This window comes from Rattus norvegicus, chromosome 10 (assembly GCF_021556685.1).
Source record: "Rattus norvegicus strain SHRSP/BbbUtx chromosome 10, alternate assembly SHRSP_T2T, whole genome shotgun sequence".
In the NCBI taxonomy this organism is placed as follows: Eukaryota; Metazoa; Chordata; class Mammalia; order Rodentia; family Muridae; genus Rattus; species Rattus norvegicus.
Window position 1 is genome coordinate 89,645,733 of NC_141543.1, and position 24,738 is coordinate 89,670,470.

Here is a 24,738-nt window from a genome sequence, read left to right on the forward strand (position 1 = left end):
ACCCAAGTCCTGTTTCCAGCACCAAAGAGGGCAGCACCCGACTGCCTGTACCTCCAGCTTCGGGGATTCCCACTTCCTCTTCTGACCTACGTGGACAATTGCACTTATGTGACACCCCCCCAACCCACATATGAATACACATAATTTGAAATAAAAATAAGTCTTAAAAAGAGAAAAAAATAAAAAAAAGAAACAGGCGAAGCTGTTCTTCCGAGGACCGAGATCCCCAACCCCATGTGACTGTCTCCTCTTAGTTCTGTGGGTTCCTCTAAGATCAGGCTGGAGATACCCAAAAGTATAGAATTGATATCCCAGAGCGTCCTGGAAGTCACCAGTTAACATAACACATCCTCTTCCCAGGCTGTCGATTTTACCTGAGGATGTGGCGGCAGACCCAGTATTTGATATCAAGAGGGTGATGCAAACGTCCCAGGAGTGTTCAAGATAAAACCGGAGACTGCAAAGACGGGTAAAGGGATGCTGTGCTTTTAGGAAGTGGATGAGAACTGCAAGCAAGCAAGCAAGCAAGCAAGCTAGGCGTCGGGGCACAGGGCACGGCGCACCCAGGCCTGCGCCGGGAGGGAGAAAGTGAAGCTGGGAGCAGCCACTCCCAGTCTTGCTGGAATGCAGTTGGAGGGGTGGGGGGGCGAGCCGAGAGCGCGCGGCTCCCAATCACGGGCGGAGGAGGAGGTGGAGGAGGAGGGCTGCTCGAGGAAGTGCGGCGTGAAGTTGTGGAGCTGAGATTGCCCGCCGCTGGGGACCCGGAGCCCAGGAGCGCCCCTTCCCAGGCGGCCCCTTCCGGCGCCGCGCCTGTGCCTGCCCTCGCCGCGCCCCGCGCCCGCAGCCTGGTCCAGCCTGAGCCATGGGGCCGGAGCCGCAATGATCATCATGGAGCTGGCGGCCTGGTGCCGCTGGGGGTTCCTCCTCGCCCTCCTGCCCCCCGGAATCGCGGGCACCCAAGGTGGGTCTTGGCTTGGGAAGGGCTCTGGCCGCTGTGGCTGCGCCCACGGGCGGCCGGAGCCGCGGAGCTCCGAGAGCTCTACGGCCGGGAGGTCCGGGGCGATGGGGCGATTCCGGCTGCCGGCACCGCGGCCCGGAGGAGATCGGAGCAGCTGGGGATGGGACAGCCACTCGGAGGACCACACTGGAAGTCCAGACCGGCCCCTTCTGGCCACACCGGAGCTTCCCGGACTCCAGGAGACTCCGGGAACTCCTCGGCAAAGTTCTCTGAAACTGGTCCGAAAGTTTTCCTCCGGAGGGTGTGTGAAGCGCTGTGCGTGCGTGCGCCTGTTTCCCCCTTTCAGAGCCCCTTCACGCTTTCTCAGCTCCTCCAGTTGGCAGCCTCCGCCTCCGGACCGGACTGGGGAGGATGCCTTCGGGGTCCCTTCTGCCCCGCCCCTCCCCCTCCCCACCCCCTTCGGCCCTTTGGGTTTAGTAAGTTACTCCAGCTTCCACCGGGGTCGCCGTGGAGGGGGCGGTGGGGGAAAGTAACCCGTCCTGTGGAGCAGGGAGGACCGAGTGGCGGGTCCGCGTTGAGTTGCTTCTCTGACGGTGTCTGGGATTTGGGGGAGCAGGGGAGGAGGGGCAGGCATTTGTTTTGAACAGTTTTTCTTTCTCTTTCTTCTGTGCTGGGGATGGGACACCCCCACCCTCCATCCCGGTCTCGCGCGTTAGGCAAGCCCTCTACCACTGGGCTGCATACTCCACAGACCTGTTCTGAACAAATTTCCATAGAGCCAGCTTAAGTACTGTGTGCTTTGGGATTCTGGGAATGCTCGGCTCTTGAAGGGTGGTCTTGTGTTTTTCCGGCTTCCGTACAGTAAAGTGGGAAGGGTTCCTGGACATTTGCGGGGAGGGCATCGAAAAGAAGTCAGGTCAGCTAAGGGTGGACAGAGAGGTTGTTTTCTTGCCTCTGTCTGTGTGTTGGGGGCTGGGAGGGTGACCCGGCAGTGTGTATACCGACCCATATGTCCAGTTCTACCATAAGCGTAAAGCCGATAGTCACTCCTTGTGGGTCAGCTCTGCCAGGCTCCGTGGGTGGCGGTTTGCACGCATTCCTTCTTCTGTACTGAGAACAACTCCACAGTGGAAACATTAGTAGCTTTCTCATTGTCCCAGGGTGAAAACCTGGGCTGGGGAAATGAAGTATCATAGAATAAGCGGTGGACCCCAGGCAGTGTGACCAGCCACAGGATATGAGATATGAGTCACAGAAATGCGAGTCTACCAGGACAGTGGGGACACGGCTTCCCTAATCAGTGGGCTGTACTGAAGATGCAGAAAACAGGTTCTGGGAGCAGTAGATGTTTTCCAGAGGCCAGGGAGCCTGGAGGCTGGTGGGGTATCACCATCTATGCCCCGACCTCCGGCCCCCATTCTATCAGTACACCCTGTGCTTTCTGTGGGATACCCCTGTATGTCTGAGGTGTTTATGATGGTTATGTGTTCGTGCGTCCGTCCGGGTTTCTGTTGCCAAATAGCAATCTCTCTGCTGACCTGGGGACACGGGATGAACTCTGCCCTCTCTAGGAACTCCCTCAAGGTTCTGGGCTCTATCTGTTGTAAACACTGGGAGATGCCCCTTGCCTTGTTGGGATTGAAGTCTCCTTTCAGTTTCTCAGGAGGCCAGCCTTCCTTCTGACTTTCCGTTGGGAAGAGTGAGGCTAGGCCCTTGCCCTGAGTTGGGTCTGCTGCTGGCCAGGACTGAACTGCTCTGTGCTGTGGAGCAGGAGGGGGAGGGGTCTGCTCGCCAGACAGAGCGGAGGGCTGCTGAGACGTCATCCCTTCAGATGCACTGCTAGGTGCAGAGGGGTAAGACGGTTTGTCTTGCCAGGAATGGTTTAAAAAAAAAAAAAAGAAAGAAAGAAAAAAAAAAAGGCAGTGCACCATCCGCTGCCTCGAGCTCCGGGTTCTACCTCAGAACCGGTCTTGGGCAGGTGTATAGGGGAAAGGAGATATGGAGAGGCCCAGAGAGTCAAGATGTTGCTGGGCTTCTATGTACTTAAGGTTTTGCAAAACGCAGTAAACACAGGTCTTTACCTTTGCAAGGCTTATATCTATTTCAATTCTAGTATGATTCTCTCCGAGCCCCTCCTACCTTTTGCTATACAGGGACGAAAGAGATTCCTCTTGCAGAGGAGGACCTGGGGGTCTCTCAGTTCCCAGTTCTCACACGGTGGCTCACGACCACCGGTAACTCCACTACTAGGAGCTTTGATGCTTAATTCTGACCTCCACAGGCGTGATGTGTGTAGTGTTCACACAAGGGCAGGCAAAATACTCACGCACATCCAATAAAACAAACCCTAACAAGAGAAAAGAAAAATATACCGCATTTCAAAACCAAATGGGAAGGTCTTTCTCTTTTCTCCTGTAACTACCCAGATCCTTCTAAGTGCGTCTCTCCCGTTCTAAAAACTTCTGTGTGCTTCCTACACACCAGATCCCTTTTCGTAGATGGCATTGTGCCCTCTCTGCGCTGTCCTGTGGAGCAGGTGTGTACAGAAAAAAGCTCTACTTCAGAGAAGTGAAGAGACGTATCGGGGGGGCCTTTAGAGGTGGTCAGAGTTGTAGTCATCAAACAGGAATGGACTAGGAAAGCCTCATGGCAGCCGGGCAGTCACACAGAAAAGTGTTCTTCTGTTACTCAGTGTGGCCTTCCTAACCCCTATCCCAGGCTGGAGAAGGTACCCCGAGATGGGGTCCTGGGGTGCCTTCCTGGCTGCAGAGTTTGTGTGCAGCACATGCTAGCCTTTCTCTTGGGCCCTCGATAGTGCCAGGAATGGAGGGCAGGAAGGTGCAGAGACCACCAGGACATACAGACCCATGGGAATGAAGTGGGTAGTTAAAGTGGAAACCAGAGGACTAGTGGAGCCCATGCTGGGCTTGGGAAGCAAAGGAGGATCCAGGGAAGGTGTGTCTGCCCTTGAGTGAAGGACTGATCCCAGGAGAATCCCTTTCCTTTCCCCTGTGGAGAGCTCTCAGGGGTCTCAGGGAGTGACAGTTCTGTGATTTGCTAGGCCACCAGTCAGGCAGAGGATTGGCAGGGGACCTCTGTCCTCAGGGGCGGTTAGAGAGGGAGTCGTTAAAGCTGCTGTTTGGGCTTGCTGCGGGTCTGTTTACAGAGCGTCCTTATATTTACTGAATGCTTCTCTTCCTCCTCTCCTTTAGCGCTCAGGGCCCTCGGAGGGGAGTGAGAGTTGTTACTGCCAAACTGAGGTCAGTAAATATTCACGGAGGGGCCAACTAAGTCACAGTCGCTGTTGGGCTCAGAGCTCAGTCTTATTTAGCTTCTGCCCTGGAGGTCTGAGCATATCCTTCCTGTAGCCCAAGCAAGAGTGGCTGAGCCAAGGTTCTGGATAAAAGACCCAGAGTCTAAACTCCACTCCGACACCAGCTTCCTAGAGCAGGTGTGTGTGGCAAGGGAGTCCTGATGTCACTTGAGTGAGCTCTGGCCTCTGACCTGCTTGGGGAGCTTTGGGGATGTAGGTAGTTTCCTGGCAGGGTTTATCAACACCAAAGGAAAATTCTGGCTTTCACACTGTAAGCCAGATAGCAGCTGGGGGCCCAGGATGCAGGAGGTCCTGGGTTCTCTCCTCAGTGCTGCTGCCAGTGAAGACAAGAAAGGACACAGTGTGAACCAGTTGGGAGACAAGAACCCACAGGAGAAGAGAAGCTTGAAACTAGGAGTTAAACCTTGGTTACTAGTGTTCAGCAGGAGGGACCCAAAGGGCTGGGGTCAGCACTGAGCAGAGGGATGGGTACCTGTTGTTTTCAGCTTGGAAGCGCTTCACTAGATGGTGTTCACACTCATTCATTCATTCATTCATTCCTCCCTCCAGTAGATGCTTATCCAGCAGTCACTGGCCGTGGCCTCGCTCTGTGATGGCCCTGCTTGACACTGCATTTGTCTCCAAGAGTTGGAAGATGGGGTTTCTGAAGGGGACACCAGTCCTGGTGGCAAAGAGGATCCCGTGAAGAATTAGAGCCTTTTGCCCCACCCTGAAATTCTTGGGACAGGATAGTTATGGGGACTGTGGTCAGAGCTGGTGGGGAGAGCTTGGTAAAGAGTGGGGAGTGGGAGGGAGGCCGAGACTTGGAAGGGGTCCAAAGGCTTTCTTGGCTGTATGTCAGCATGGTGTGTTTTTGCGTGGGGGGTGTCAGCTGGCAGCTTTGAGCTCCCCTGGAGGAGGTCTCGGGGTACCAATTTTCCCACCTGTCTACAAACACTTTAAGACTCTTACTCAAACCAACCACAAATCAGATAAACAAACTGGCTAGTGGGGTGTGGCTGCCACTCTTTCTGACCTCCTGCCTAGCCCAGCCACCCTGCCCTGCCCAGCCACCCTGCCCTGCCTGAGCCTCTGTGTTTATTGGTCTCACTGGAGAATTATTATTGTGTTTTATGTTTGTGGGGGGTGTGGCATTGGTATGTGTATGTGTGCGTATGGTGTATATGTGTATGTTGTATATCCATGTATCTGAGTGTGTGGTGTGTCCATGTATGTGTGTGGGCAATGTGCCCATATATGTGTATGTGTGTGTGGTTTGTCCATGTATCTGTATGTATGCTATATATGTTTGTGTGTGTGTGTGTGTGTGTGGTGTGTCCGTGTCCATGTGTGTGTGTGTCCATGTATGTGTGTGTGTGGTGTGCCCATGTATGTGTGGTATGTCCATGTATGTGTATATGTGTGTGGTGTGTCCATATATGTGTGGTGTGTCCATGTATGTGTATGTATGTGTGGTGTGTCCCTGTATGTGTATGTGTTTGTGGTTTGTCCATGTATATGTGTGTGTGTGTGTGTGTGGTGTGTCCATGTATGTGTATGTGTGTGTGTGGTGTGTCCATGTATGTGTATGTGTGTGTGGTGTGTCCATGTATGTGTATGTGTGGTATGTTTGTGTGTGCGTGCATGAGTCTGGTAAGGTTTAATGGAAGAAACAGGGGAACTGTGGAAACCTGGATTCTAATTAAGCCTCTATCACTCCGATGTTATATGTGGTTCTGGCCTGCTTTGTGTTGCTGAAATTGGAATGCGGGGCTTTGCGCACGCTCTGCAAGCGGTATACTGCTGAGCCTGCGGTACGACCTTGGAAGGATCAGTTTCCTTCTCTGTAAAATAGAGGCAGTAGCCTCAGTCTCTGAAGTATACAGTAGGTACTCAGCTCGGTTACCATGGCGATTGCTGTTGTTTCCCTTTGCTTAGCTACCGCAGCTGGTGTCCTTTGCCTCGGAGATGAGGCAGCAGAGGGCTGCAGGGGTAAAGTGCCACAGAGGGTGGGCCTCTACTCCGACTGTGCCATCCCTGTCCCCGGCTTGGCTGGACCTGGGATCTGGGAGACAGCTGTGCACATAAGCAGCTGAGGCTTCCGTGTTGGGGGAGGTCCTGGCAGCAGGACGTTATTTTGGGCTTGGCTGCCACCCCTAGCTCCCATTTTTCTTGGTGGGGCGGGCGTGTGTGCCTGGGGGGGGGGCCTGAGCAAGAAGACAGAGGGTAGGGTGCAAGTGGGTGCGGTGTGGGGTGGGTAGGCCTGGCTGTCTCCCCTCCATCCAAGGGATGAGCCTTTGAGTTCTATTTCTGATTCTTCCCGTCCTCCCTCCTTGCTTCCTTCCCTGTCTTCCTGGAGAAGAGGCTCTCGACGAGAAGGTTCGGTGCCACTGAGGGTAGCCTTTGCCCTGCAAGCCCTCCTCAAATCTGGAGGCAAGAAAATAACTGGGATTTGGCTTTAAGCTCCTCATAGCTGGGACAGCAGGACTCCTAAAGTCTGACCACAAGACTGGTCATTGTACTGTCCCTTGAATCTGCACCCAGTCACTGGTAGGCAAAGCGGTAACCTATAGGGAGTCTCTGTCAGCAGCTCAGGTACCCGTGGGCCTTTGTATGTGAAGACAGCCTCCACCCGCCTTCCCCCCACAACCTCTTGGGCAAGACGCACAGGGTGATTCATCTTCTCACCGGAGCAGAAAAACAAGTTTAACTGGACACTTTAATCTCTCCCCTGCTGGTAGGCTTGCTGCCAGCTGCTACCTGGAGCCCCCTAGCTGAGGGGTAGCTTCTCCTATTTGAGGACTTAATGGGAGGAGTAGCACACCAGCCTGAGGGTCAGGCAGGCTAGGAATGGCAGTGTATTTTGGGGACCCCTTTGGCTGATAGTTGACACCGGGCAGGTACACAGAGTAGTGCCCTTGTGGCAGGAGTTTCGTGACATACCTTCTGCCAGCTGCTTCTGGAGCCTTGCCCTAGGAGGAAGGTGAGAGAACCAGTGTAGTAACCTGCAGAGTGTCTTGCCCTGGTTAGGATCTGCAGCCAGGTCCCCTTGCTGGTGTCCCAGGCTTTTCTTCTCCATGTGGATGGTTTCCAAAGATGATGACCAGGTCCCTTGCTACCCTTATGTCCTGGCAATGACTCCTGACAACCCTGTTTGCCCATGTTCTGGGTGGCACTGTGGGGGCAGTTGTCCTGATCAGGGAAGTTGACATGTGGGTGTGTTGGAATGGCAGGAGGAGAATGCCCTGAGTTTGTGTGTGTGGGAAGACGGATGGGGGTACCCAGAGGGGTCTGATTCATCATCGTTTCTCTTCGGGGATTTTTCACCCTCAGTTCTGGGACAATGGGAGGCTTTCTTTGCCTGCTAAAACCCGCTATGGGTGGTAAGCCCCAAGGAGCTGACACATTAGGGCCCCTCTGGCTGTCCAAGGTGACCCTGCTACAGGAGGCCCTCTCTCCAGCTTGCTGACTCTTTCCCAGACAGAAGAGCATTCTGCTCTAGGCCCTATGGATGCAGAGGTGTGGGAGGAAAGGCTGTCAGCCATGCTTTCTCCCTGTCTGAGGTGACATGACTCCAGGGAGTGAGTGTGGAGGAGGTCACTAGATTGGAGAGGGTCACGGCCAGCATCCTGACCCACACCCTCCCTTCCATCAGTGTGTACCGGCACAGACATGAAGTTGCGGCTCCCTGCCAGTCCTGAGACCCACCTGGACATGCTCCGCCACCTGTACCAGGGCTGTCAGGTAGTGCAGGGCAACTTGGAGCTTACCTACGTGCCTGCCAATGTCAGCCTCTCATTCCTGCAGGTGAGACTCGAGTCGAGGTGTGTGAGGAAGGGGTTCCCCCTTCCTCGTAGTCTCTCTCCTGTGGCTCCTCCATCGGGAGCACCAGTTGATTTGCTCTGTAGTGACTGACCGTGGGCCAGCTGTTCCCGTCACTATTCCCTTTAGGGGTCTAAGTTCCAGGTCCAGCCCTGTGGATGCCGTCTAGACCCTTAAACTCCTCCAGGCCCGTTTCTCTATTTATTGGACTAGCAGACACCCTGACCCACCATTGTGACGGATGCCAGAGAATACTTAGGAGGGAGGGTTATATGTAGGAGAGAGAGGAGAGCCCACTGGGTTGTAACCACAGGCCCCCGAAGTGGTGTCTCTCGAGGAGCAGACTTGGGTCTGTTTAAATCACAGACGCCATCTTGTACAGGCCCTCCTGAGATGTGCCGAGAGGTGGGGCACGGGCTTATCAGTCCTGATCAGACAGACAAGAATCTGGTGAGAGGCCAGTGAGGAATAGCCTAGGGTTCCATCCTGGTTACGAGGGGTCGAGACTGCTCAGTGAGTGGCCCCAACCCTGGGTTACCCTTAAGCTTTGCGAGGTATGGGTGCTTCTCAAGCCCAGCCCCACCTCACTCTCCATCCCCGCCCTTCCCGCCAGGACATCCAGGAAGTTCAGGGTTACATGCTCATCGCTCACAACCAGGTGAAGCGCGTCCCACTGCAAAGGCTGCGCATCGTGAGAGGGACCCAGCTCTTTGAGGACAAGTATGCCCTGGCTGTGCTAGACAACCGAGATCCTCAGGACAATGTCGCCGCCTCCACCCCAGGCAGAACCCCAGAGGGGCTGCGGGAGCTGCAGCTTCGAAGTCTCACAGGTGCCTTTCACGGTCCTTGGTTGCTGACCGAGCCGTTCTGTCTGTGGAGCGACTCTGCGAGGATTAGCAGTATGGTTCAGGCACCATGCAGTCAGGCTGAGCGTCCCTCTCTTTTCACCCCTATGAGGGTTAGAAAGAGAAGGTTTGCCGTTGGCTCAGTGTCACGGTGTTGAGGTTAGCGTGTGCAGGGCCCTGGGTTTGGTCCCCTCCCCCTCAGGGAAGATGCGGCTTGCATGGAGTCCACGACTTCTTTATTAGAGATGAGGCTGTTTTTTCTCCCCATCGTGGCTGTGTCAGAGTATGCAGTGACCAGCCTGTGCAATTGTAAGTGACAAACCCAGAGCTGACAGTGTCCCAACAAGGCTACCCGGCGCTGTACATGCTGGCTCCAATTTCAGTCCTGCCACAGTCCTGGAAGTCCTGCTACTAAGCCTTCAAGGGTTTCTTTTCTGCTATGTTTATTTTGGTTTTCTGGTTTTGTGGTTCTGAGACATGATCTCACTACATAGCCGAGGCTGACCTTGATCCCAAAAGCAGTCCTCCTGCCTCAGCTCCCTAGCGCTGGAATCCCCGGCCTGCCACGACCAGCCTTCTGCAGTGTTAGGCTCACTCCACAGAGGAGAAATCCGAGGCATGCAAGGTCACGCAGTCAGTCAGCAGTGAAGCGGGATTTCAGACTCCAGGGATGATCTTGTGGTTCTTGTGCTGGGGATTGATCCTAGGTATGGGCTGGATGCCATTGAGCTATTCCCCTGCCTCAGAGCCTCTCTGTTTACCCCCACACAGTGTGCATAGGGTGAGGTGAAAGGCAAGTGGGGAGCTCCCAACTTCCCCACAGGGAAGTCAGGAGGCCCCAAGGGTGGTCAGGAGGGGACTGACTATTTGCCTTCCCCACAGAGATCCTGAAGGGAGGAGTTTTGATCCGTGGGAACCCTCAGCTCTGCTACCAGGACATGGTTTTGTGGAAGGACGTCTTCCGCAAGAATAACCAACTGGCTCCTGTCGATATAGACACCAATCGTTCCCGGGCCTGTAAGCCGTGTCCACGTGACCCAGACTCTTATCATATGGCCCGTCTCAGCCACCCACCCCCCTTTCCTGTCCTTGCTCTGGTCACAGGGTCATCTCCCTACCAATAGGCAGGACCTTCACCTCCTGAGGCCCCTTACGGTGCTGCCCTTGGGCCCTGCTCACATGTTCCTCCCACCATTCACTCCTCTCTGCCTCCCTCTCAGCCTCCTTTTCTCTCCCTGCTTCCCTCCTTCGCTGCCTTTCTCCCTTCAGCTCCCTCCCTGCCTCCACCCCGTTTCCCTGCCTTCCTCCCTGACTGTCTCCCTTTTGCTTCTGTCCACAGGTCCACCTTGTGCCCCCGCCTGCAAAGACAATCACTGTTGGGGTGAGAGTCCGGAAGACTGTCAGATCTGTGAGTCGGAGGGAGCCCTGGTGTCTGGGGCTGGGGCTGGGGCAGGTGGATGGCTGGGAGTAGCGGACTGACTTACTTGGGAGATGTCTCCCAGAAGGCCGTGATGCTAAGGGTCTGGTGCCGTCCAGGCCCTACCCAGCTCTCACCCAGTCCTTCCACCAACAGTGACTGGCACCATCTGTACCAGTGGTTGTGCCCGGTGCAAGGGCCGGCTGCCCACTGACTGCTGCCATGAGCAGTGTGCCGCAGGCTGCACGGGCCCCAAGCATTCTGACTGCCTGGTACGTGTGCGTGCCCTGGGCCAACCCTCCAGAACGCAAGGGGTGGGCATCTTTCCCGGCCCTGCCCGGATGCCACTGGCGCACAGGTGGAAACATCCCAGTGACCACCAGCGGCCTGTCTCTGCCAGGCCTGCCTCCACTTCAATCATAGTGGTATCTGTGAGCTGCACTGCCCAGCCCTCGTCACCTACAACACAGACACCTTTGAGTCCATGCACAACCCTGAGGGTCGCTACACCTTTGGTGCCAGCTGCGTGACCACCTGCCCCTGTGAGTACTGGGAAGAAAAACATCCTTTCAATGCCGTGGCTAGGGACGGTGGCTTGTATAAGAGGGAGCCTGTTGTGAGTAACCTGTGCCCCTTGGAGGGCTGGTCATGACTCTCAAGGCTGGGTGTCTTACCCTTTTTCTCTTTCCAAATATGGAACACTTCTCGAATTTGTGTGTCGCCCTTGCGCAGGGGCCATGCTAATCTTCTCCGTGTTGTTCCCGTTGTAGTACGTGTGCTGCCGAAGCGAGAGCCTTACTCTTTTGTTTTTAAAAAAAGTATTTCATTTATATTTATTTTATGTCGAGTGTGTGTTTTGCCTGTGTGTATGTCTACGCCTTGTGCCTGCGTTGCCCATGGAGGTCGGAAGAGAGGGAATCCGATCTCTTGGACCTGGAGTTACAGGTGGCTGTGAGCCACCATGTGGGGTGCTGAGAACTGACCCTGGGCCTAAAGAGGCGGCCCCTTTCACCATCTCTTTAGCTCTCGAATTTGTTGTTTGTTGATTTTAGTTTTGTTTTGTCTTAGACAGAGTCTCACTGTGTAGTCCTGGCTGTCCTAAAACTTACTGAGTATAGCAGGCTGGCCTCAAATCCATAGAGAGCCTCCTGTCTCTGCCTTGCCCGTCTCCCCCAATCCCTTTTAAGTCGGGATCCCGTGTAGCTTAGCCTGGCTTGCCTTGAACTTACTGCATAGCCGAGGATGACACTGAACTTCTGATCCTCCCGCCTTGCTCCTGCCAAGGGCTGAGATTACAGATGTATGCTGCCACTCCTAGGTTTTTACCTCATTCTGTTTAACAGCTACATAACAGGAGGCAGCGAAAGTTGGGACCTGGAGTGCTAGATTTGAAACCTGTCCCCTACTGTCTTACTGCTTTCCACTTCCTCAGTTTCTTTATCTGTAAAATAGGGGCACTATTTGTCCAGTCCTAATAATTGTGTAACGTCTGAATGAGTTTGGTTCTTTTTTTCGGAGCTGGGGACCGAACCCAGGGCCTTGCGCTTCCTAGGCAAGCGCTCTGCCACTGAGCCAAATCCCCAACCCCACGTCTGAATGAGTTAATATTGGTGAATCTTCGAGAGCAATGCCTAGGCTGGACTAAATACTCTTTTAAATGTGTCTTGTTCCTCCGTCTGCATAGAGTAGGCTTCGTGTGGCAGTGACCCTAAGCACTGTGGACCTTAGGGACTGGACTTGGACCTGGGGACCTTCTTTTCCTTCCTATTATGGGAGGTGGGGTGGGGCCTTTAGGGTCTGGCTACGCTTCTCTTTGGTCAAGGTGAGAGGACAAAGTGGAGAGGTGGTCAGATTGTTTGGTCCAAGTCCATGTTCCTGGGTGACACAAACCTGTCACCCTGACACTTGGAAGGTAGAGGTAGTAGGCTTAGGGTTCCAAAATCATCTTCAGCTGCATGGTGAGGACTCCTTAAAGAAAAAAAAAAAATCCCAGTTCTGTTACTTAGTAGCACAACGATAGGAGTGGCTTGTATAGCTCTGCGTCCTGATTTCCCTTTTTGCAAAGTGCAAATAACAGCTGTTGGCATAATGCATAGTAAGGAGCAAATGGTTGTCGAGTTCACATGCACAGGGAGGGCCTTCCAGTATTGGTGGGTAGTGTTCTTAGAACTGGGCGTCGCAGCCTCGATCGTGATTGGCTGGACAGAGGCTAGGCCACAAATGGACGTGTATCCCCAAATCTGTACAGACAACTACCTGTCTACGGAAGTGGGATCCTGCACTCTGGTGTGTCCCCCGAATAACCAAGAGGTCACAGCTGAGGACGGAACACAGCGTTGTGAGAAATGCAGCAAGCCCTGTGCTCGAGGTACCCAGCCCCATTCCAAGACCAGCCTGGTCCACCCAGCTCTCGCCTAGACTCCCGTCTCCTGCTATCATCACTTGTCCCTCTCCAGATCAGCCTCCTGGGTTTCTCTTTGTCAGCATAGGGAAGAGGCTTGTCACTTCAGGAGGGGACAGCAGACAGGTGTCTTGTGTGCCATGTGGTGCTGAGGTGGCCCCTTTCACCACCCTTTCCTTCAGTGTGCTATGGTCTGGGCATGGAGCACCTTCGAGGGGCGAGGGCCATCACCAGTGACAATGTCCAGGAGTTTGATGGCTGCAAGAAGATCTTTGGGAGCCTGGCATTTTTGCCGGAGAGCTTTGATGGGTAAGGGTACGAAGCGGCCTGAGGTGGTGCCAGGGAGGACCAGAGTTTGAGGCCAAGAATCCACATCAGGCAGGTGGGAGACCCGAGGGGGTCAGGGACATGGGGTTGGAGGTCACTTGTATAAATATCATTTAATCCATAGTCATGGACATACTGTGGTGATCAAACCATCCAGAGGGGACATTGTTTACGTTGCGTGTGTTCCTCCAGGCTTTCTGTATGTTGGACACAGGGTGACAGCTTAGACTGGGGAAGGTAGCTCATGGAAACTGCCATGTACCCCTCATTTTGGGGAATTGCTCATGACGGCTTTTGTTGGGGTGCCTCTTTTTTGTTTTTTGTTTTGCTTTGTTTTGTTTTAAATATCTGGATTTGTACCATCTTTTTTTTTAAAGATTTATACATTTATTATATATGAGTACACTGCAACTGTCTCCAGACACATCAGAAGATGGCATCAGATCCCATTACAGATGGTTGTGAGCCACCATGTGATTGCTGGGATTTGAACTCAGGACCTCTAGAAGAGCAGTTTTAAACACTGAGTCATCTCTCCAGCTCACTTTTTTTTTTAAAATTTATGCTCATTGGTGTTTTATCTGTATGTTTGTCTGTGCGAGGGTGTCAGAAGCCCTGGGACTGGAGTTAGAGACAGTTGTGAGCTACCATGTGGGTGCTGGGAATTGAACCCGGATCCTCTGAAAGAGATGCCAATACTCTTATCTGCCGAGCCATCTCTCCAGACCTCAAGCTGACTCAATCTTACAATAGCTGCAGAACGGGAGGCAGCAAAGACAAGCGACAGAGCCCAGGCTTGAGTTTGAAACCCACCTTAGTCTGTCAGTCTGTCTGTCTCTGTCTATCTGTTGTTCTCTCTCTTTCTGTATCTGTGCCTGTGTCTGTGTGTCTATTTGACTGTTATTTTCTCTGTGTATCTGTGTCTATCTGTTATTTTCTCTCTCTTTCTGTCTCTGTATCTGTGTGTCTGTCTGTGTGTCTTTCTTATCTGTCTGTTATTCTCTCTGTATCTGTGTCTATGTGTCTGTCTGTCTATCTGACTGTTATTCTCTCTTTTTCTGTGTCTCTGTCTGTGTGTCTGTCTGTGTTCAAAGGACAGTCTAGGTGTGACTCCCTCAGGAGCCATCCACCTTGTTTTTCAAAATAGGGTCCCTCTCAGGCCTGGAGCTCACTAAAACAGGCTACAGCCATGACCAGGGAACATGAGGAATTGATTTTACATCTCTAGTGCTGGGATCACAAGCTCAGCATCACACATGAGCTGCTGCTGCTGCTTTCTTCTTCCTCTTCCTCTTCCTCCTCCTCTCCCTCTTCCTCTTCCTCTACTTCTTCCTCCTGCACTTCCTCCTCCTACTCCACTTCCTCCTCCTACTCCACTTCTTCCTCCTCCACTTCCTCCTCCTACTCCACTTCTTCCTCCTCCACTTCCTCCTCCTACTCCACTTCTTCCTCCTCCACTTCCTCCTCCTACTCCACTTCCTCCTCCTACTCCACTTCTTCCTCCTCCACTTCCTCCTCCTACTCCACTTCTTCCTCCTCCACTTCCTCCTCCTACTCCACTTCTTCCTCCTCCACTTCCTCCTCCTCCTCCACTTCCTCCTCCTACTCCACTTCTTCCTCCTCCACTTCCTCCTCCTACTCCACTTCCTCCTCCTACTCCACTTCCTCCTCCTCCACTTCCTCCTCCTACTCCACTTCCTCCTCCTCCTGACAGGGTTTCTCTGTGTAGCCCTGGAACTCACTCAGTAGACCAGGCTGGCCTCAAACTTGAAGATCTGCCTGCCGCTGTGGATGCTGTGGTTCCGGGGTATGGAACGCAGGTCCTCAGGCTCGTGGGGCTGAGCCCTACTGCTTAGCCTCATTGCCTCCTCCTCTCTTTCCTACGCCTCAGTGCCTCCCGTGTAAAGGGAGGACCGGCATGGCTCTGTGCTCAAGGTGGTTAGAGTCAGATAGAAAGTTAATAGTTGGGACAGGCGCCTGACGGATGCTGAGCGCCCCCTGTGTTCGTATTTTAGAATCTGCGGGGATCAGGGTTTTATGTTAACAGCACCCTGTTCAGATGTCGTTCCTACAAACAGTTCAGGTTGTTTATGCCTCTGGGAAGTGAAGCCAGTGTCCATGCAGGATATACCACAAATAAGACTTCTAGACCAAAGGACACAAATATTACTGCGCCAGACTTTGACCCTAGGCTTCAGTCTTCGGATGGGAACAGCCTAGTTGATAGGCTTTGAGTGAAGGCATCTGTGAGGGTGGAGAGGGGGTCGCCAAGGCCTTTCGGGGCTCCGCTGACTCCTCCGGATCCTTCTAGGGACCCCTCCTCCGGCATTGCTCCGCTGAGGCCTGAGCAGCTCCAAGTGTTCGAAACCCTGGAGGAGATCACAGGTGGGCTGTCTGTCTGTCCTCCTCCGAGGGGGCTGGGAGTTCTGGACCTTTCTACATACCCATCCCCCCCTCGGCCTGCAGGTTACCTGTACATCTCAGCATGGCCAGACAGTCTCCGTGACCTCAGTGTCTTCCAGAACCTTCGAATCATTCGGGGACGGATTCTCCACGAGTAAGTGGGAGGGAAAGGAAGCCTAGGAGGCATGGCTACATACCCTGTGGCCCCTCGGTGATCAGAAGTGGGCCTAGAGTAGGTACCTTCTTGAGATTGGAAACCCCATTTCCACAGTGGCGCGTACTCATTGACACTGCAAGGCCTGGGGATCCACTCGCTGGGGCTGCGCTCACTGCGGGAGCTGGGCAGTGGATTGGCTCTGATTCACCGCAACGCCCATCTCTGCTTTGTACACACTGTACCTTGGGACCAGCTCTTCCGGAACCCACATCAGGCCCTGCTCCACAGTGGGAACCGGCCGGAAGAGGATTGTGGTAAGACAGGCAGCCTAGCACTGAGGGTCAGTACAGAGGAGTATCAGGAGCCTCTGTCAGCAGCCTCTCCGGTGCGGCCGGTGCAAACCTCGTGTCCGAGCCCTGTTGTTGTTTGGAGACAGGATCTCACTATGTAGCCCTGGCTGTCCTGGAACTCACTCTGTAGACCAGGCTGGCCTCCAAATTCAGAGAGACCCACCTGCTTTTACTTCCCGAGTGCCGGGATTAAAGGCGTGTGCACCATCAGGCCGGGCTACAGCCCTGTTCTTTGCCTGCCTATGGACGGCTTAGTCTTGAGCATGGCTTCAGCTGTGTCGTCTGTGCTGCCAGACATCCCCCCAACCCCTTCCCTTTTTCTTGAACCTGCATGTCCCAGCACCAGTCCTTAACCCTTCAGCCTGGAGACAAGCTCATAGCCTTTTCCCTTAGACCTGAGCCTCTCCAAACACCTCCGTCTGCTGCTTTTCTCCTCGCTGCAGGTCTCGAGGGCTTGGTCTGTAACTCACTGTGTGCCCACGGGCACTGCTGGGGGCCAGGGCCCACCCAGTGTGTCAACTGCAGTCATTTCCTTCGGGGCCAGGAGTGTGTGGAGGAGTGCCGAGTATGGAAGGGGTATGAGCTGCAGAGGAGTGGGTGGCTGGAGGGGTACTCGGGGGCAACCCCCACCGACCAACTCCTTACTACACCCGCCTCTCTCTCAGGCTCCCCCGGGAGTATGTGAGTGACAAGCGCTGTCTGCCGTGTCACCCCGAGTGTCAGCCTCAAAACAGCTCAGAGACCTGCTTTGGATCGGTGAGGTGCTGGTGGGCTCAGGGCTGAGGGAGGGGCAGGCTGAGGGACCAGGAGGTTGCTGCCGGGTGAAATATTCCCAGAGAAGGACTCCACTCAGGCCTGGAGAGACAGAGCAGGGAAGATCAGGGAGGCCAAGACTGGGCGACTGGGGGACTGGGGGACTGGGGGACGGGGGACTGGGGGACTGGGGGACTGGGGGACTGGGCGACTGGGGGACTGGGCGACTGGGGGACTGGGCGACTGGGGGACTGGGCGACTGGGGGACTGGGCGACTGGGGGACTGGGGGACTGGGCGACTGGGGGACTGGGGGACTGGGCGACTGGGGGACTGGGGGACTGGGCGACTGGGCGACTGGGGGACTGGGGGACTGGGCGACTGGGGGACTGGAGGACTGGGGGCTGCTCACATTGTGCTGTGGACTCTGGGCTACCTCTTCCTGCTATTGACACTGGAGCCCTTTCAGCCTGGGACAAGGTTCCAAGAAGGCCTGTGTCCTTGGCAGTGGCTATGCTAAGGACCAAATGCAGGCCATGTTTCCAGCCTCAGTTTTCCCTTCTATAAGGTGAATGTTGTAATAGTCCCTACCTGGTTGGGGTGTGGTGAGAACAGAATTAAATAGGATTTGGCGCAGTGCCCAAGCATGAAATAAAACCTTTGTACATAATGGCTGTCACTTGTCACACCTTAGGGGATGCACGTCCCTCTCCGGGTGCCTCCACTTCCTTGTAAAGAGCAGGGATGTTTACTCCAGTAACTGGGAGGCAGTGTTTCTGATTCGGGGACACAGGGCCCAGTCCTTTTGCTAGAGGGATGGCAGCCCTAAACCCTCACAAACCCTTCCTGTCTGTCCAGGAGGCTGATCAGTGTGCAGCCTGCGCCCACTACAAGGACTCGTCCTCCTGTGTGGCTCGCTGCCCCAGTGGTGTGAAACCGGACCTCTCCTACATGCCCATCTGGAAGTACCCGGATGAGGAGGGCATATGCCAGCCGTGCCCCATCAACTGCACCCACTCGTGAGTCTCTTCAGTAGAAGAGAGGGTCTTCATGACAGGAGCCTCTTTAGAGCGTATTACGAGAAGGGTGCGATAATATGAGGCTGGTTTAACTTATACTGAGGTGTAATTTTTATCTCTCTCTCTTTTTTTTATTCATTTATTATATATAAGTACACTACACCTCTCTTTAGACATACCAGAAGAGGGCATCGGATCCCATTACAGATGGTTGTGAGCCACCATGTGGTTGCTGGGAATTGAACTCAGGACCTCTGGAAGAGCAGTCAGTGCTCTTAACCACTGAGCCATCTCTCCAGCCCTTATATCTCTTTTCTAATTACAAAAATAACACATTTGGGTCTGGAGAGGTGGTTAAGATCACTCGCTGCTCTTTCAGGGGGGGTGAAACTTGGCTCCGCATCCTCTCCTACAAGGGCATCTCCATCTACCCCTCTACAAACGTCTCAGTTCAGAGCATGTCGCTCAGGACGGGCCCTGTTTGAGGGATGTCACTCTCACTTGCCTATTTATTTCATCCTGACCACCGCTTTCCCTCCTCCCCTCCCCTCAGCCCCTCCAACCCCCAATCCATTCCTCCTCCATTTCCTCTCAGATGGCATATCAAGTTGCAGTAAGACTAGGCTCCTCCTCTTCTAGTAAGGCCTGATTTTTTTTTTTTTTAAACCAGCCCATTGCTGTTCAGCTCTACACACAAAGGGGCGTCTGTGTGCATGCCTTCTTGTGACCTGGTGTTGGCATGGTAGTACCGACTGTTGAGGCAGAACTGTTGATATTTTACTGCTTGGTGGGTGGAGATGGATGCCAGGACCTTGTAGACCCTTTCCTTGTAGCCCTGCCCCGGTGTGTTTAATAGATCTCCTCAAACTCTCCTTCCATGTACCATATACCCTAGGCCTCTTTTGTGGAGGGGCTAGCTGACCTTCCGGCCCTAATAGTGCTTCCTGCTCTCAGCACAGGAAGTTATAGCAATGCAGGGGAGGTGGGCTCCCAGACTGGAGAGGGAATCTTCTTGTGGGCTGGTACAGAACAAATTGGTGACCTGGAGCCCTGTTTCTGTTTGTCACATGGAGTAATCCTGCCACGCCCACCCCCGGAGCCTGTCCCCAGGTTTGATGATGGCACTCTCTCTCTCTTCTGCAGCTGTGTGGATCTGGATGAACGAGGCTGCCCAGCAGAGCAGAGAGCCAGGTGGGCCCCCAGAGGTACCCCCGCACCCCCGACTCCTTCATTGGCCTCAGTGGTCAGTAATGAAGAGAGATTACCCAGCATGCTGCATGTGCCTCTCTCCTTAGTCCCGTTCTTTCTCTATTAACTTTTGTTTCAACAAGTGGATAGTCCTGCTCAGGATGCTGTGGGGTAAGGGATGCTGGGAAATGTAGTTCCCTAGGGATGCAGTGACAGCGTGCAGAGCCTGAGAGTATTCTAGCTGGGCAGCTAGAAGCTTCCAGGATGGAGTATTGTGCTTTTTGTGCCCTTAGGTGGAGAGTCATGTAAATCGAGGGTGGCTAAGAACTCTCTGGTGTGTGCTATGAGCCACACCAGTGCAGAGGGGTGTAAACTGAAGTTGTGAGATACACAGATCTGGAGGGTAGGGTAGAGTTCTTGACCCCTGGGCCATGGGACTCTGGTTTGTCAGAGGAGAGTGGTAGAAGGGAGAAAAGCAGTCTAGGGTATGCTGTTCGCCTGTGAGGCAAACATTAGATGCTGGCTCTAACGACAGGCCTCATGCAGAGCAAGATGGGGTTTCAGGGAGCAAGGATGACAAGAATGAGTTCTGCCCGGACATGTGGCAGACACCTGTAACCCCAGCACTTGGGAGACTGAGGCACATGGATTGTGAATACAAAGCCAGCCTGGGCTATTCGTGAGGTAGCCTCAAAACTAAGTATACCAACCAATAATGGTCTCATGAGAATCCAGGGACCCTGTGTGCCCCAAGATGAGCTGAATCATAGACGATTATATCATGGAGAAATAAAGGTCCTGGTAATGGGAACCTGCGACTGCAAGGCTCCTTGAAGAATGCTTTGACTAGTACCTGAGAGTCTTGGGGTACATATTACTAGACCCTATTTCCTGTGTGGCAGAAGCCCCTGGGGGTGGGCTGCACAGTGCAGACTAACAAGGCCTTTGATGCATTTTTCTCCCATGAAGTTTTGGAGCCCAGGAACACTCCTGTCCCTTCATGGGGGTCTCTCCAAGCTTCCTCCTCAGACTAGCCCCTAATCTCTGACTCTGGCTCTGTTTCCAGCCCGGTGACATTCATCATTGCAACTGTAGTGGGCGTCCTGCTGTTCCTGATCTTAGTGGTGGTCGTTGGAATCCTAATCAAACGAAGGAGACAGAAGATCCGCAAGTATACGATGCGTAGGCTGCTGCAGGAAACTGAGGTGAGGCATGGTGAGGGCCTCCTAGTGCCCCCCTCGGACTTACAGCTTATACTCAGCACTCACCCTACCTACTACCCTCTCTGTTCAGTTAGTGGAGCCGCTGACGCCCAGCGGAGCAATGCCCAACCAGGCTCAGATGCGGATCCTAAAAGAGACGGAGCTAAGGAAGGTGAAGGTGCTTGGATCAGGAGCTTTTGGCACTGTCTACAAGGTCAGGAGGGACCAGGTTCTGGCATGGGTGGATCTAAGGGAGGGGCAGGGTCAAGAGACAGGAGTGAGCCAAGCTGGAGGCTACTCTTCAATGGCTTGTTGGGGAGCCTGATTCAAGTCCTTTTCTTTTTGCTCAGGGCATCTGGATCCCAGATGGGGAGAATGTGAAAATCCCCGTGGCTATCAAGGTGTTGAGAGAAAACACATCTCCTAAAGCCAACAAAGAAATTCTAGATGTAAGCCCCTCCTCTCTAGGGAATGTGAGGAGCCTCCCTTTCACCCTCTCCCTTGGGATTGTGAGGACCCCAGCCCTTCACCGGCCTCCCTTGGGAATGTGAGAAGACCCCCTTCAGGCTCCCCCTTGGAAATGTGATCCCCCTTCACACTCCCCCTTGGGAATGTGAGGACCTTCCCCTCCTTCACTGTCTCCTTTGGGAATGTGAGAAGCCCCTCCCCTTCATGCTCCCCCTTGGGAATGTGAGGAGCTCCCAGGTGCAGATCTGGGCTGCTTTCTCCTCATCAGGGTTTGAGATAGAAACCCCTGAACCTTGACTCTTAACCTTCCTAGTCTGGAGGCTCTGGTTGTAGCCAGTGAGGGATGGGTGAGGGTCTCTGGGAGAGGAGAGTGGATGGAAGTAGGTGGCTTCCTGTATCCCTTTGTACCCTCGTCTGCAGGAAGCGTATGTGATGGCTGGTGTGGGTTCTCCGTATGTGTCCCGCCTCCTGGGCATCTGCCTGACATCCACAGTACAGCTGGTGACACAGCTTATGCCCTACGGCTGCCTTCTGGACCATGTCCGAGAACACCGAGGTCGCCTAGGCTCCCAGGACCTGCTCAACTGGTGTGTTCAGATTGCCAAGGTATGTGCTTTAGGGGTTGCTGGCTCTGGAGATCCTTTGGGTGCAAGTCCCTGCCTTCATTTGGGGCCAGGATGAGGTGGGAGTGTCCCTAAGGTGAGATTTAGACTCACGATCCACACTGGTGCCCTCTGTCCAGGGGATGAGCTACCTGGAGGACGTGCGGCTTGTACACAGGGACCTGGCTGCCCGGAATGTGCTAGTCAAGAGTCCCAACCACGTCAAGATTACAGATTTTGGGCTGGCTCGGCTGCTGGACATTGATGAGACAGAGTACCATGCAGATGGGGGCAAGGTTGGAGGAGCAGAAGGGTGTGGGCTGGATGGGTCTCAGGCCTTTGGGAGAACTTGGAGAAGGGTCACCTCCTACCACACCCAGTCAGGACTCTTTGCTCTGCATTCCCAGGTGCCCATCAAATGGATGGCATTGGAATCTATTCTCAGACGCCGGTTCACCCATCAGAGTGATGTGTGGAGCTATGGTACGCAGGGCTGGTGACAGAGGGGGCTGGATGAGAAGCCATAGCAGGGTGTGGTACAGGGTGACAGAACAATGAGGGTGAGAATGGAGGGAAGAGGAGGAAGGTTGTTCATGTCTACCCTGTGTGCTCTTCTGGCCACCTGGGGAATGAGGAGAATGGGTAGACTGTACCTCTTGGCACAGCCCCTCCCTTTGCACACCCAGACTTCCTCTGTTCCCCAACTCCTGATACCTGTCTGTCTTAGGAGTGACTGTGTGGGAGCTGATGACTTTTGGGGCCAAACCTTACGATGGAATCCCAGCCCGGGAGATCCCTGATTTGCTGGAGAAGGGAGAACGCCTACCTCAGCCTCCAATCTGCACCATTGATGTCTACATGATTATGGTCAAATGTGAGTGGCAGGGCTGAATCTCAGGCAGAGAGGAAGGGTGCCCGCGTGGGCACTTACAAACTGGGGGAAATAAAGAATGGGATGTGGATGGGCTCGTGTCCTTGGGGGAGCCTCAAAGGGGCTTTCCCTATTCACAGAAGTCCCGCAAGGGGATGGCTGTTAAGAAGAGAGATGCCAGTGTAAAGGGGGACCCTAGAAATGTCCCAGGGTTCTGCCTCAAGACCCCAGAGGCCAGTTGTGCTCCGCCGTGTAAGGGTTGTCTAGGCCCCTGGGACAAGGACGCTGAACTTTGTCCTGCCCTAGGTTGGATGATTGACTCTGAATGTCGCCCGAGATTCCGGGAGTTGGTGTCAGAATTTTCACGTATGGCGAGGGACCCCCAGCGTTTTGTGGTCATCCAGGTACTGGGCCTTCCCACACCATTCCTGCTCTGACAGCCTCCTTCCTCTTTCAGAGATGGCTTGCACCTCTAGCCTAAGCCTAGAACCCTTCCAGGGAGCTAAGCACCAGGCAGGGAGGGCTTAGAGACAGCTTGTGTCTCGTTCCTTCCTAGAACGAGGACTTGGGCCCATCCAGCCCCATGGACAGTACCTTCTACCGTTCACTGCTGGAAGATGATGACATGGGTGACCTGGTAGACGCTGAAGAGTATCTGGTGCCCCAGCAGGGATTCTTCTCCCCGGACCCTACCCCAGGCACTGGGAGCACAGCCCATAGAAGGCACCGCAGCTCGTCCACCAGGGTCAGTACCCATGTCGGAAGAGAAGGCTCCCCCACCTTCACCTTTCTTGAAGATTCTATTACCATGGCTGCTTTCCAACCCTTGGGACCCCATTCTCTCCATCACTGTTCCCACCGTGACCTGTGTTTCTCTCCTGGGACCCTGCTGTTCCCCTCCATACGCCTTTGAGCAGCTCCTATCATGACCTTCTCTTACCCCAGAGTGGAGGTGGTGAGCTGACACTGGGCCTGGAGCCCTCGGAAGAAGGGCCCCCCAGATCTCCACTGGCTCCCTCGGAAGGGGCTGGCTCCGATGTGTTTGATGGTGACCTGGCAATGGGGGTAACCAAAGGGCTGCAGAGCCTCTCTCCACATGACCTCAGCCCTCTACAGCGGTACAGCGAGGACCCCACATTACCTCTGCCCCCCGAGACTGATGGCTATGTTGCTCCCCTGGCCTGCAGCCCCCAGCCCGGTATGGAATCCAGGCCCAAGAGATTGGGAGGAGCGGGCAGTTGAGAACCCTCAGGCCACACCTACTGAGGGGCAGTGGTGGGGCAGGTAGATCTTGGACCCTTTCCCTAACAACTTCTCTTCTCTCTTCAGAGTATGTGAACCAATCAGAGGTTCAGCCTCAGCCTCCTTTAACCCCAGAGGGTCCTCTGCCTCCTGTCCGGCCTGCTGGTGCTACTCTAGAAAGACCCAAGACTCTCTCTCCTGGGAAGAATGGGGTTGTCAAAGACGTTTTTGCCTTCGGGGGTGCTGTGGAGAACCCTGAATACTTAGTACCGAGAGAAGGCACTGCCTCTCCGCCCCACCCTTCTCCTGCCTTCAGCCCAGCCTTTGACAACCTCTATTACTGGGACCAGAACTCATCGGAGCAGGGGCCTCCACCAAGTAACTTTGAAGGGACCCCCACTGCAGAGAACCCTGAGTACCTAGGCCTGGATGTACCTGTATGAGACGTGTGCAGACGTCCTGTGCTTTCAGAGTGGGGAAGGCCTGACTTGTGGTCTCCATCGCCACAAAGCAGGGAGAGGGTCCTCTGGCCACATTACATCCAGGGCAGACGGCTCTACCAGGAACCTGCCCCGAGGAACCTTTCCTTGCTGCTTGAATCCTGAGTGGTTAAGAGGGCCCTGCCTGGCTGGAAGAGACGGCACTGGACGGCCTCTGGATTACAGACCCTGCCCTGACAGACTATAGGGTCCAGTGGGTATCATGGCCATGGCTTCTTGCCTGGCCTGGCTCTCTTGGTTCTGAGGACTGAGGAAAGCTCAGCCTAGAAGGGAAGAGGTCCGGAGGGAACATCCTGGGAACAGGACAAGCCACTAGGACTGAGACACATGCATCCCAACAGGGGGCTGCACTTTCATCCAGACCAGTCTTTGTACAGAGTGTATTTTGTTCTGTTTTTACTTTTGCTTTTTTTTTTAAAAAAAGATGAAATAAGGACACGGAGGGAGAGTGGATGTTAGGGAATGGTGTCCCTCTTTCTTCATTTACAATGAGATTTGTAAAATAGCTGGGCCCCAGCCTATGCCTGGGAGTGGTCCCAGGCTAGACCTTACTGCTCACCTGACACACAGCTCCTCCTTGAGTTGAGTGTGTAGAAGTTTTCCAAAAGTTTGAGATGGTTTGGCTTTGGGGTTGAGGGACTGGGAAGTTAGGATCCTTTCTGAGGGCCCTTTGGCAACAGGATCATTCTTCATTGGACGCACTCATTCCAAGGCTACCCCTAGAATGAAGTCCTTCCCTCCCAGTGGGAGAGTGGCCCTTGAAAGGAGCACTGTCACATGACTCATTTTCCTTTCCTTAGAGAGGAAGAAGCATCTGTCCAGGAAAAACCCCCACCCACTAGATAGGGCCAGACTGACCTGTGTGCTCCCACATAGGCTGGACATAAACACTCTCCAGTTGA

General features: G+C 54.1%; 1 protein-coding gene and 1 non-coding gene across 3 annotated transcripts; one reads left to right on the forward strand and one right to left on the reverse strand.

The window, feature by feature from the left end:
• The first annotated feature begins 706 nt into the window (after window positions 1-706).
• Erbb2 (erb-b2 receptor tyrosine kinase 2) lies at window positions 707-24,738 on the forward strand. Of its 2 annotated transcripts, NM_017003.3 has the most exon segments (27): window positions 707-961; window positions 7,927-8,078; window positions 8,707-8,923; window positions 9,821-9,955; window positions 10,278-10,346; window positions 10,512-10,627; window positions 10,756-10,897; window positions 12,604-12,723; window positions 12,939-13,065; window positions 15,395-15,468; window positions 15,550-15,640; window positions 15,758-15,957; window positions 16,437-16,569; window positions 16,659-16,749; window positions 17,603-17,763; window positions 18,907-18,954; window positions 20,018-20,156; window positions 20,245-20,367; window positions 20,504-20,602; window positions 21,042-21,227; window positions 21,364-21,519; window positions 21,631-21,706; window positions 21,951-22,097; window positions 22,401-22,498; window positions 22,651-22,839; window positions 23,040-23,292; window positions 23,424-24,738. In NM_017003.3, coding segments are annotated over 27 exon segments (3,780 nt in total). In that variant the 5' UTR covers window positions 707-879; the 3' UTR covers window positions 23,780-24,738.
• On the reverse strand, window positions 11,043-11,149 carry LOC120095358 (U6 spliceosomal RNA). Its single transcript, XR_015632532.1, has one exon. It is a non-coding gene; the product is annotated as a U6 spliceosomal RNA (small nuclear RNA).